General features: G+C 37.0%; 1 protein-coding gene across 2 annotated transcripts in view; it reads left to right on the plus strand.

Moving 5' to 3' along the window:
- The window catches only part of SEL1L (SEL1L adaptor subunit of SYVN1 ubiquitin ligase), a 61,992-nt gene that overhangs the window by 21,626 nt on the left and 26,561 nt on the right, over window positions 1–13,805 (plus strand). The window contains exons 4-8 of one of the 2 annotated variants that reach the window (XM_055288536.2): window positions 6,587–6,754; window positions 8,478–8,583; window positions 9,930–10,092; window positions 13,137–13,190; window positions 13,281–13,340. In XM_055288536.2, coding sequence (XP_055144511.1) covers window positions 6,587–6,754; window positions 8,478–8,583; window positions 9,930–10,092; window positions 13,137–13,190; window positions 13,281–13,340 — 551 coding nt within the window. The remainder of the gene's footprint in view (window positions 1–6,586; window positions 6,755–8,477; window positions 8,584–9,929; window positions 10,093–13,136; window positions 13,191–13,280; window positions 13,341–13,805) is intronic. The other variant, XM_055288537.2, reaches the window with a different exon arrangement.

The following is a 13,805-nucleotide window of genomic DNA, read 5'->3' on the forward strand; positions in this document are numbered from 1 at the left end:
TTTGTTGATCATGAATGAATAATTAAATGGCCATCATAAGGAGAATGATTACATTATGGTATTCCCTATTATAGAATACTCATAGCCATTTTGAAAGGAATGTGTTTTGTTGTAAATAAGAAAATCCATCAGACAATGGCAGAACCAGAGGTTTATTTGGCTCATGTAACTAGAACTCACACATAGGCAGTTCAGGACTTGTGCCATCAGAGACTCCAGCTCTCCCTTTCTTCCTGTTCAGCTCCTCAGTAGACTGGCTTCATCCTCATGTTTGTTCCATGTGGTCAAATCTGATAGTAGCTGCACCTTCAGGGCCTGGGTCCTCAGGAAGAAGTGTTGCCTGCATCAGAAGAGCAGAAGCATTTTCAGAAGACACTAGGAGAATTCTGAAACTATCACCTGGGAAGAGGTTCCAAATCAGTAATGAGGCAGTCTGCCCTGTCTGCCACCTACAAGAATGTCAACGATATGTAAAGCAAAAAAATGTCCTATTGAAAAGTAGTTCAGTTAGTATGATCCTCTATTAGTCACAGTTCTCCAGAGAAACAGAACCAAAGGCCGTTTGCTTGGAGAATTTCTTCCTTATAGGGCTCAGTCTTCATTCTGCTCAGTCCTTCAACTGATTGGGCGAGGTCTGCCCACATCATGGAGGATAATCTGCTTTACTCAAAGTCCACCAATTTAAATAATAATTTCATCCAAAAATCACCATCATAGGAACATCCAGAACAATGGTATACTCAGTATCTGGGCACTATGGCCCAGCCAGGTTGACACACAAAATTAACCATCACAAATCCTTTATGTGAAAAGAAGCGATTTGTAAAAATAAGTTTACAAATGAAAAAGGTCCAGAACTTCTTTTTTTCACTAACTGTCGTTACCTCTAGACAGAAATAACTTGAAGTGATAGGTAAAGATAACTGTCATTTTTCTTTAATTTTGTATACTTTCTTACTGTTTGTCTCTGCAGTAAACACATCCTTATAGCCTTAAAAAAGAAAAATAGAGTAATCAGCATCTTGGTCTATCTCAAATGGCACAAAAGGAACTGAGTTTAAACTGACTACATCTTGCTTAAAATTGGGTTCTGAAGCAAGTTGTTGAGCAATAGAATGGCATTTCTACTTAATTGTTGCTTAAGTGGGGATGGCAGGGAAGGAATGACCTTTAACCTAGCAATCATATTAAACAGAAGAAAGAAGAATAGTCATTGCCTGCAACAGGTCCTGACTTTCATGAAAAGGCTTTTTTTGTTATTGTTGTTTCTTTGGTTTGATTTGGTTTTACAAGAAAATTATTTGTGCAAGGAAACTCATTTAGGAGACCATCCTTGTAGATACCAGCCACACCACAGCTTTGAAAACTCACCTGTCTTTAAAGCCATTGTTTAGAGAAACCCACTGTTCTTAAATAGCAGCTTTCCTGAGCAAGTTTTATTCTGGATGGTTTTTGACAGTGCCTGTCACCTGATTAATATGAAGTTTGCCACTTTATTCTGGTCACATGGGCCGGTGATTGTGCTGCTTTCTCTTTGTATTTTAAAATGATTAGTTGCTTCTCACAGAAAGAGCTGAGCTTTGTATGAACCCTGATCTTAATGTTTTGTTCATTCTACCTATGAATACGTCTTCTGAAAAATAAATTTTAATCTGTAAAGCGGTGGCTTTCTTCATATAGTGTGTGTTTGTTTACAAAGATAGTTTCTAGACCTTATTTAGAAGTTTTCAACTTTTGGCGAAAGCAGTCTGTAGCAAATTACATACCATTGGTATTTTCCCCAAAATATTACTACAGCATATTCCCAGACAGCAGTAAAATATTGCCTATATCATTTGGCCTATATCACCTACTTTGAGTCAAGTACTTTGTTTCCTTTAAGCCGTATGTGCTGGTGCTTTGTTATTAGTCCTTGGGAGATTTTTTTTGGTGACAATCGTTTGCTTGGTTGAGCTTTTATCTTGGTGTTTACTAAAATTGATGAACACTATGACAGTTGTCTTGAGGTTGGTAGCTTTTTAACACTAAATAATGATTTCTCAGCTATCTTTGACTACAGGTATATTTGATTCATATGCTACTTAGTACTCTATGTTTGGAAGTACCAGATTGTTTCAGAGAGACAGCATGATTAAATAGATAATTTTCTTATTTAAAGATCACCTGTGTAAACTGTAAAAGTTCTTAAAATGAGAAATTTGCAAAACTAAATTATTTATCTATATAGATCAAGAAATTAACTTTTAGTTTTTTGTTTTGATTTTACAATTTAAAGTGAGAAAAAGATGTGCTTATATTCCCCTAGCCTTTAATTCAGTAGAGAGAGAGAGAGATCAGCATTCTAGCTATGTTTACCTTTTTTATCTCTTGGATTCTTTCCTTCAATGTTCAAGCATGCTGTAATATCTTATCTGTTAAAAACAAAAATATTGTGTCCCTTAGTCCCCCTCCAGCTACCATCCCACTCCTCTACTCCCCTTTATAGCATAATTCTTTGAAAGGGTTCTCTATAATCACTGATTTCCCTTTCTCTCTTCCTGTTCTGTCATCCAGCTCCAGCAAGGCTTGAGCCTCCTCCAGACTACTAAATCTACTCTTCTCCACTAGTCACATTCTAATTGCTGAATACCTGGTCGGTTCCTGATCCTCATCTTAACCCCTCACTAGTATTCTTTTCCCTGAAGATACTTTCTTCAGTTGGCTGCTGGTTCCTTAGAATTTGTCTGATCTTGAAACATGAGCTTGCCTCAGGACTCAGCCTTTGATCTTCTTCCCTGGCTCCACTACTCTCTAGGGACCTTTAATTCCTTCCATGTTGACGATGCCCCGGTTTTCGTTTAATGGCTGCCCCATAGTGTATTTACCCAGTTTCCTATCAGTAGATCTTTGAGTTCATTTGGTTTTATGTTTTTAAAATTAGGATACTGTACAAGTATTCTCTTGCACATAATCTCTTTGTGTGTTTATGGGAGCATTTTTTTAAGTAAACATCCTGGAAGTAGAAAAGCTGGATCTGAAGGTATGGACCTTTACATTCTAATAGATATTACCAAATGCCCCTCTTGAAGAGATTGTATTAATCTATACACTTGCTAAGAGTATGAAAGTGCCCATTTACCCATCCTCTGGCCAACGCTGCATATTTTCAGTTTTGTTTTGCTTTTTACCTTTTCTTACTTTCTTGACTGATTTTAATTGACTTTGCAAGAGCAGATTTCTACTAGTTGAAGTGTAAAGCATTCTGTTCATTATTACAATAAGTTCTGTACTATGAGTATCTTCCTCTTGAGGTCTAAATAGATTGGGATACTGTGTCATTAATTGTAGAGCCAAAATATGATTCATTATCTAGAAAATGTGAATTTTTACATGAAGCTGCAGAACTGAGAACCCATTTTTCCCTTTCATGGTGTCAGATTTGATTACTGGTTATCGCTAATTTAAATTGCATAACCTGTCAGCTTCATTATACTGGAGCAGTGATTGTTTTTAAAATTGATACTCTTCTTGTGGAGGTTTTTAAAAGGATGGCTTTGAAATTATTGCAGGATTTCTCCATAGAAAGAAAATTAACTGAAATTAAAACTATTGTGAGGAGTTTCTGTTTGAGATAATAAATTTGAAACTAGGGAGTCCCAATCAATAACTTTTGGAAGATTTTAAAACGAGTTTAAAAGGTGGTAACACTTTCCATATTGTGATTTCCCTTGGAGAAGGTAGCTGAGAGAAACAAATTTTCTTTGTAGTAACTCACTAATGAATTATTTTGACAGGTAGCAGTTTTGACTAAATTGATGAAGCAAGTGCCTCCTGGGGATTCTTCCTCCTTATATCAGTGCTGAATCAGCAGTAGATGAAAACCTTTTGTTGTCAAAAAATTTTTTACTCTCTCTAGTTTCTTTTCTGTCATATAGTTCATCACATGAAAGGGAATTATTTCATATATTTGAAACATTTAGAAAATATAAGTTTTGGCAACTAGGATTCCTATGATAAGCTATTTGTTTTTAAGACAAAGATTTCTATTATAGAAGTATTAATTCTTTTAAACCATCATTTGCTATTTAATTTGAAATTCAGGTTTACAAACTGCAGTTCCGCAGATGCTTTCTTGGCTCACTGCAACCTCCGCCTCCCAGGTTCAAGTGATCCTCCTGCCTTAGCCTCCCAAGTAGCTGAGACTACAGACGTCCACTGCCACACCCAGCTAATTTTTTGAATTTTTGGTAGAGACAGAGTTTCACCATGTTGCCCAGGCTGGTCTCGAACTCCTGGGTTCAAGTGATCTGCCCACCTCAGCCTCCCAAAGTGCTGGGAATTACAGGCGTGAGCCACCGTGCCTGGCTTTCAGACACTGTCTTTCTAAAGCAGCGGCCGATTTGTATCTAGTAGCAGTGTATAGGGATGTCCTTTCCAAATTCTGTAGTCAGAATGACTCCTCTGAAGTTGTTGCTAAAGGATTTCTTGCCTGTACATTGCATTAAAGATCCTTTCTTTAAAACATAGACAAAGCAAAGGTAAAAAAGTTATTTGCCTCTTATTACTAGGATGATGAGTGACATTTACTTGGTGTAAACCATTTGAAATTCATTTTGTCTTTCATAGCTTATTGAAAATATGTTTTAAATTAATATCATAGGATATGTCTTTTGTTTACACTGGAAAGAAAGAAGGGATACTTTCTAGCCTTCAGAGCAGGGGTGCCCATAATAATAATAGCAGCTGTCATCTCTTGGACTTTTATTACCCAAAGTGATAGGCACCATAATGAGTCCTTTACATGTATTATCTCAGTCAGTCTTTGCAAACAACCCAATGCAATAAAGACTGTTATTTCTATTTGGAGATAAGGAAGTTATCTCTAAGTAATCTTAAGAGATTAAATAATTTGCTCAAAGTGCACAGCTAATAAGTGGTAGGATTTGCATCAAATATTCTGACCCCAGAACCTATACCCTTCATGACCGAGCTCTGCTACCCAATTAAATTCTCCATGTAAAAGCAACCCAGTGGAAGTTGACATGGGCTCATACCTATTGTGTATGGTTTTAGGCTTAGTCCTGGACCTCTGGTCTTCTCATATACCTCTCATGCAGCATTCTTATGCATACCCTTGAATTCAAGTGTTATCTGTGTACTGGAGAATTTTTTTTTTTTTTTTTTAGCTATGACTGAAACATGTTTAAGACATTTTCACTTGTGATTTTTTGTTTTTGCTGTTTTTTTTTTTTGTGGGTTTTTTCTTTGTTTTTTGTTTGTTTTTTTAGTAGCCACCTTGAATGTAGCAGTACCTACCCAGTAACCTACTCCTCCTTTAGAATTCTGTATCTTAGTAAGGGCAGCCATCTATGTACCCCTAAAGCACCTGGGTGTCTTCCTTGACTCAGCTTTCCTCTTATCCACACATCTAGAAAGTGGTACCATATCTACCTCCTTAGCATCACTTGATCACATCCACATCTTCCATTCTATTCCCCTCTCCGGGCTACCACTGCCTTTCAGACTACTGTTACAACCTTTAAACTGGTCACCTTGCATCCAGCCTTACTTCTTACCTACTTTCCACTCTTTTAATAAAATGTGAGCATGTCACTTCTATGCAAAACTTTTCAGTGAGTTTCCATTTTTTCTCAGGATAAAAGTTCAAACTCCTTATTAGGACGTGTAAGGTCTTCCCCAGTATGGCTTCCTCATGCTGCTTTAGCCTCTTCTCTTGTCCACTTCGCCACTCATTTGATTCTTGTGACCTTAGCACCTATCTGTTTGAGTACTCCTACCCACCCCACCCCTGAGCCTTTCATTCACTGCTACTCCTGCACGCCCTTCAGGTTCAATTGAAACCTCAGTTCCTGAGAGGGGAGGCTTTCCTTTCCATAGCATCCATCACACATTTGCTTAATATCTCTCTTCCTGGCTAGGCAGTAAGTTGTGTGTAGCAAAGATCTCTGATCCACCTCATTTCTAGCACCTAGCATAATTTTCAACACGTAAGAGATACTCATAAATAATTTACAGAATAAATTACAGATGCAGTCTCTACCCTTAACAAGCTCAAAGTCTAATGGGAACTAGAGTATGGTAAAGAAGTAACTTCCATACATGTGATAAGTACTCTAATAAAATGCCACAGGATTGCAGAGGAGTGTGTGAGTGGTTAACTTTGCCTTGGGGGAAGCATTTGCCCTATGTAACTCTGTATTACTGAAGAAATTGACTTATGGCATTCAGAAACAAGGAGAGCTGTGCTGAGCAGTAGAATTGATTCACTTGCATTTTACCTTATTTTTTGCTTACTTTTTGGGCAGGAGTTTTACAGTAGACCTTTAATATTCTAAGGTTATATATCAGGAACTTTAGAAAGTCTAACCTAGACACAGATGCTAAGTAGTCAGCTAGCCATGCTCACTAAATTGACTAAACCAAGTCCTCCCTAATCAAAATCATTGCTAGCCCTTTTATGTTCCCAGTTACAAATCAGGCATCATGAATCTTTGCTTCAAATTCTAACAGCCAAAATTGATGGCATTGAATCCATGAATACCAGAGGTGTTGTTCATGTTTAGATTTTTATTTCTTGTCATTCCAGCTTTGACCGCCATTGAAGGCACAGCACATGGGGAGCCCTGCCACTTCCCTTTTCTTTTCCTAGATAAGGAGTATGATGAATGTACATCAGATGGGAGGGAAGATGGCAGACTGTGGTGTGCTACAACCTATGACTACAAAGCAGATGAAAAGTGGGGCTTTTGTGAAAGTAAGTATTGCTCAGTAGGAGGCAGATCTGCAATGTTTTTAAGGCCTTTTTCTAGCCATCCTTTTCCACATTGGTCAGAAATGGCCAGCGTTGCTGATGTTGTTATAGCCTTAAAGAGTGGACTTAAGAGTGGGAAGCATGTGGTGTATTTATTTTCAGGCTGTCACTCAAGTTACCCTCACGTTTTATTTAGAGATGGTTTTCCATTGGTATATACAGGTTGTTTTGTTAAACCCTTCAGGCAGGCTGGTAAATTAATTAACATAAAACTTTTGGGGGGCAGTAAAGGAAACTGGGCCGTTATGGAGAAGGTTAATAGTGATTAGAAGAAAAATAACTAACTTTTTAAAAGTACTTAAGGTGAAATTTGCTATGCCAAGGTAACATTTGACAAATATAGTATATTTAACCATCTTTAGTATAAATGTCATAAAGATGCTGACCTCTGAGGAAAGCTATTTTCAGGAAAAACTTTCTAACTATGAAAAAACAACAGAAAATCTTGAAAGTTATAAATGCCAATTTTTAAAAAAATAATGCCTGTTATAGAATATTTGGGCAATCCTAAAAGAGCACATCAAATATAGTCCATCTTTAGATATAGGCCAGTGTGACTGGGTACTCCAGTTAATGCACCAGAATTTTTTTATATTATAAGAAGAATTTGCTTCTGTTTCTATATATACTGGTTCTAATGAAATATATTTCTTTTGATGAGTTCTTACAGTAGCAAAATAACTTTTGAAAAATCTATAACAGTTCTATGATTTTCAGTGTTACATCAGTATGAAAAATTGGTGAACTTGAACATTAAATCAGTTTCTATATTTAATAATCAGTTTTTTACTAATTTGTATTATATAGTTAATCAAATATTTTCTCCTTGTAAAGATATACAGTATTTCCAGTAGAGCTAAAGTGTCCTTTGGCTCCAACAGTATTTTTCTGACTACTGTGTTCTAATGTCTTGACCTTATTTTAGCTGACCTTGGCATATTGTATTAGTCCATTCTCACGCTGCTGTAAGGAAATACCTGAGACTGGGAAATTTATTAAGAAAGGAGGCTTAATTGGCTCACAGTTCTGCAAGCTGTACAGGAAGTATGATGCTGGCATCTGCTTGGCTTCTGGGGAGGCCTTGGGAAACTTACATGTGAGATGCAGCCATCTCGTATGGTGGGAGCAGGAATGAGAGAGATGGTGAGGAGCAAGGTGCCCCATACTCTCAAATGACCAGATCTCGTGAGAACTTACTATCACAAGAACAGCACCAAGGGGATGGTGCTAAACCATTCATGAGAAACCATCCCTATGATCTAGTCACCGCTCACCAGGCCTTACAGGTGAGCGAGATTGTAATCACCAGGGATTACAATTCAGTGTGAGATTTGTTGGGGACACTGATCCAAACCATATCACATATCTGAAATTTTAGTTGAATTATATTTAAAAAGTTAACATTACTAACAGAAAAGTACCCTCTGAGAGTGGCTTGGTATTGGTATTTCTATAAGAAAATGATTTCAATGAATTTTATATATATATTTTAAGTTTTATCTTGTGTCATGTAAAGGCCACACTTAAGTGTTTTTAGAATCATATTTGGGAATAGTGAAAGATCATTCATTATGTTTGTATGACTGCCCAAAAGAAAGAATACTGATGATTGATAATTGATGTAGAATTAAAATCCATTTAAATGCATCTGACATTTTGTTTTTAGCTGAAGAAGAGGCTGCTAAGAGACGGCAGATGCAGGAAGCAGAAATGATGTATCAAACTGGAATGAAAATCCTTAATGGAAGCAATAAGAAAAGCCAAAAAAGAGAGTAGGTAGCACTGCTAAGTCCACTTTTCCCCCAAGACAGGCCATTACTGAGACAAATAGCAACTACATTCTTTAAAAAATGCACTGCCAGAGACACAGAAGATTTTTTTAAGTTCCATTACAAGAAAACGTAATATGACTTATGGGCATTAGTAGCATTGCTTTTACCACACTTTAGTTTGTTAAGGTAAAATTGTTACACATACTAATTATAGTAACAAACAGTGAGTAAAATGGCAACGATTGACTCAAGTTGTAGTAGTTTCTAACAACCAAGAATGCATATACTATTTAGAATTCAAAATGACATAAAACAAAAAGAATTGTTGTCAAGTACATTTTTTGTTTTTGCTTTGTAATTTTTGACTGGAATTTAGGAATTTGTGCTTGGAAAAAACAGAACAAGTGATTATCTCATAACATCTTATGTCTTTTTAATTTCAGCTGACATTTTTATAGTCTGCAAAGATTTAAAAAGAAAATTGCAACAGTTATTATTAGATCATATACTGGACACCATCATATTCTCTTACTGCAAATCTGGTTAACTTTAATAGAAGCTTTTAGAATTACTGTTAGTAAAATTAGATTATTTCAAGATATTAGGATAACAGGGAGAACTGGTACCTTATATGAAAAACAAAATAGCTAGCCAATCTGGGCAGCATAGTGCAACCGTGTCTCTAAAAAAAAATTTAAAAATTAGCCGGGCATGATGGTGCACACTGTGGTCCCTGCTACTTGGGAGGCTGAGGTAGGAGGATCACTTGAACTTGGAAGGCAGAGAGGCTGCAGTGAGCTGTGATCGCACCGTTGCACTCCAGTCTGGGCAACAGAGGAAGACCCTGTCTCAAAAAAAAATACAAATAAAAATTTAAAAAAAGGATGTTTTTTACATATAAAAGTAATATGACTGAATAGAAATAAGATTATCAGAGGGGGTGGCTAGGCACAGTGGCTCACGCCTGTAATCCCAGCACTTTGGGAGGCTGAGGTGGCCAAGAGTTCAAGACCAGCCTGACCAACATGGTGAAACCCCGTCTCTACTAAAAATACAAGATTAGCCAGGCGCGGTGGCACACGCCTGTAATCTCAGCTACTCAGGAGGCTGAGGGAGGAGAATTGCTTGAACCCGGGAGGTGGAGGTTGCAGTGAACCAAGATTATGCTATTGTACTCCAGCCAGGACAACAAGAGTGAAACTCCATCTCAAAAAAAAAAAAAAAAGATTATCAAAGGGGTTTTGTAACATAAGGAAATTATTTATGTTGCATTTTAGTAGATCAAAAAAACTTAATGGCAGTTTCAAAACATTACTGATTTGGTTTTTAATTGTTTACATTTAAAGAGCATATCGGTATCTTCAAAAGGCAGCAAGCATGAACCATACCAAAGCCCTGGAGAGAGTATCATATGCTCTTTTATTTGGTGATTACTTGCCACAGAATATCCAGGCAGCGAGAGAGATGTTTGAGAAGCTGACTGAGGAAGGCTCTCCCAAGGGACAGACTGTAAGTACATTCTCAGTGAAGAATCTCTCTGCATGTAACACTTGTTAGTTTTAAAAGCAATTTACTCTCTATCTCCTGACTTCTTTTAAAAAGTCAGACTGGAAGATAAATACCAATTTTGTGGCTGACCATTTTGTCAGTCTTCTTGGACAGTCTTTTTCCTTAGTCTAGGAACATTTATGGTCATGGAAGACCTTTTTGCAGTTCTGCCTTGCCACAGTTACATTTGTACTTTTCCAAATTAGATCTGTAGAGAATGAAATTGGAAGATAATTACTTTTTATCTGAAATTACTCACCATTGCATTTTTCCAAAGTTCAGATGTTGCAGCTCATGTTAATCTTGATGTTTTTTTAAAAAAGTATTTTATTACAGAAGCAGTACATGTCCATTATAGGAAACTAGAAATACAAACTAACAAAACTAAGAAGTACACATCACATATGTACCACCCAAATATGAGTAATAATATATTAGTGTATGCATATCCTTCTGTAATAGATCTTTCTGTTTGTGTATGTATACACGATATTTTTATTAAAATGAGATATCACTGTCTGTTGTTCTGGAACTTCACCTTTTCATCTCAGCACATTTTAAGTCATATAACACCCACACTGTTCATATGATGTTGAACCCCAAAATTTTCTTTATACCTGTTTTGTCCAAACCAGTATTCAATCCAGAACTCTACCTTACATTTGGTTGTTATCTAGTATACCCCACTGCCTTTTTTGTCTATATTACAGGTAGGGCCAGTTTTTCTGCAGAATATCCTACCTCAGTTTGTTTTTTCATGGTGGCTTTTAGTTTGTTTCTTCATCACCTGTATTTCCTGTCAATAGGATGTTACAGCTAAAGGCTGATGAACACAAGTAAAATATTTTTGGCTAGACTGCATTACAAGGGATGTTCTGTATTCTACGTTGTATCACATCAGTTGATAACATATCTGGTTGTTTCCCCTTTATAATGCTAAGATTGACACCTGGATTTTGGGGGCCATCATATTTTTTTAAAATTCCTTCAATAATTCAAGTTTATTCAAGCCGTGAGACTTGCTTAAAGATAAATGAAATATCTAATCACAAGGAAAGTCTGTTTTCAAACTATATAAACAATAACAGGAGTCATAATGGTTGTTTTCTTAGAACTGAATATCTAACCATTCTGCAGCTCTTTCCTCGGTATTGTATTATAAACAGATTATATCTTAATTGTTCCCCTTTGTTTTCAAAGCTTTTTCTCTTCTTTGCGTGAATCAGTTTATATAAAAACATGTATCTTCTTTTTTTCAGAGGTATTCTGCTCTAAAGAATGGTTTTACTTCATAAGGCATCAGTTCCCTCTAATATTAGAACCTTACAAAGCCACAGCACTTTATATGTTGCAAAGCACTCTCTCCATGAAAATTAATTCTAGTTGATGCAACAGACAAAACCCGAAAATCACAGTGGCTTAACACCACAGAGAGTTATTTCTTGCTCATGCTAGATTTGATGTAGCTCTCCTGTTGGCATCACTCTTTTCTGAATAGTGACTCCTGGTCATAGGCTGTTTCTATTATGTAGCTACACTGATTGCTACACGGGGCTTCCACACCATGATGAAGTGAGAAAAGAGAGCCTCAGGATTCATTAGGATGTTTTCAGGCTTACATCCCTGACAGCCATATCCCAGGCATGTGATTCTACAGAGAGGCTGGAAAATGTAGAGGAGCTCATGATTTCAGTGAGCATTCCAGTCTCTGCCACAACTGCCTTTGTCACGTTAGCTTATACTTTCCTATCATCAAGGGTGATCCATACACGGCAAAGGGTTGAACTTCACCCATGCATTGTTTGTTCCATTTTTTTGTTTTTATTTTTAGAAAATCATGTGTGCTCTAACATTGTAGAGCAGCCTTTCTCCCTTGACCTATTCAACTTGACCCCTTGCTCCTCTTTTTATATCTGAGATAGTTTATCTTGGTAATTCATATCTTGTCTGTTTTCATAGTGTATTCCTCTCTGCATATATAGAGAAATATGCTGATGTACTTATAACGAGAGTTGTCTTCATAATGGCTGTTCATAAAGTCATGTTTACGTGTATTCAGCTTTGTCTTTCTAGTTAATATTAAATTGTCCTCAAGCTAAACTTTTTGTCTTGTTTAAAGTTACATTTGGCTGGGCATGGTGGCTCACGCCTGTAATCCCAGTACTTTGGGGAGGCCAAGGCGGGCAGATCACAAGGTCAAGAGTTCAAGACCAGCCTGGCCAACATGGTGAAACCCTGTCTCTACTAAAAATACAAAAAGAAATTAGCTGGGCATGGTGTCAGCACCTGTAATCCCAGCTACTCAGGAGGCTGAGGTAGGAGACTTGCTTGAATCTGGGAGGCAGAGGCTCCCGTGAGCCGAGATTGTGCCATTGCACTCCAGCCTAGGCAACAGAGCAAGACTCTGTCTCGGAAAAAATAAATTAATAAAAATAAAGTTACATTTAATTGTGGCTGGGTACAGTGGCTCACCCATGTAATCTCAGCAGTTTGGGAGGCAGAGGTGGGTGGATCACTTGAGGTCAATAGTTCGAGAGCAGCCTGGCCGACATGGTGAAACCCTGTCTCTACCAAAAAGTACAAAAACTAGCCGGGCATGGTGGCATACGCCTCTACGTAGTCCCAGCTGCTCGGGAGGCTGAGGTGGGAGAACCACTTGAACCCAGTAGGCGGAGGTTGCAGTGAGCCAAGATCATGCCACTGCATTCCAGCCTGGATGACAGAGTGAGACCCTGTCTCAAAAAAAAAAAACAAAAAACAAAAATCCACAAATAAATAAATTTTTTTTTTAAATAATGTTACATTTAATTTAATTGTGTAATGGGTAAAACCCTGAATGCTTTTCCAGGGCTCTTTAATCCATGTTTGTACATACTTGAATTCAAATCTTTTAGCATTTAAAGACTCTTGCATTTTTTCATAGTATATAAAACTGTGTCTGTCTGTGTCTGTCTTGGATAAACCTTCACCAAAGCAAGATTTCTTATTTTTATCATTTATTTCAGGCCCTTGGCTTTCTCTATGCCTCTGGACTTGGTGTTAATTCAAGTCAGGCAAAGGTAATACTATTAAAACTTTATTGCATATAACAATTTGAATTGAATAAATGTGTGCCTGTATTCAGTTAAACATGTTTTGTTCTTTCACAGGCTCTTGTATATTATACATTTGGAGCTCTTGGGGGCAATCTAATAGCCCACATGGTTTTGGTAAGTAGACTTTGGTGGAAGGCTAATAATATTAATATCAGAAGAATTTGTGGTTTATAGTGGCCACAACTTTTTCAGCTTTGATGATCGAGATTTGCTTGTATTAATTAAGACCAAATATTCAGTTGAATTTCCTTCAAATTCTTGTTAATGAATATAACACATGGAATCTACATGTAAATGAAAATTGGTAGAGTCCACAATTTTTCTTTAAAATGGTTAGTTTGGCTGATTGCCCCTAAAAAGAGAGATCTGATAAATGGCTCTTTTTAAATTTTCTCTGAGTTGGAATTGTCAGAATCATTTTTTAAATTAGATTATCATAATTTTTAAAAATGTTCTTTGGTTTTTCAAAATTTTGTAAATGGTGGCTACAGAAAAAGAACATGAAATATTGGCCAGGCACGGTGGTTCATGCCTGTAATCCCAGCACTTTGGGAGGCTGAGGCGGGAGGATCATGAGGT

The sequence above is a fragment of the Symphalangus syndactylus genome, chromosome 8 (assembly GCF_028878055.3).
Source record: "Symphalangus syndactylus isolate Jambi chromosome 8, NHGRI_mSymSyn1-v2.1_pri, whole genome shotgun sequence".
Taxonomy (NCBI): domain Eukaryota; kingdom Metazoa; phylum Chordata; class Mammalia; order Primates; family Hylobatidae; genus Symphalangus; species Symphalangus syndactylus.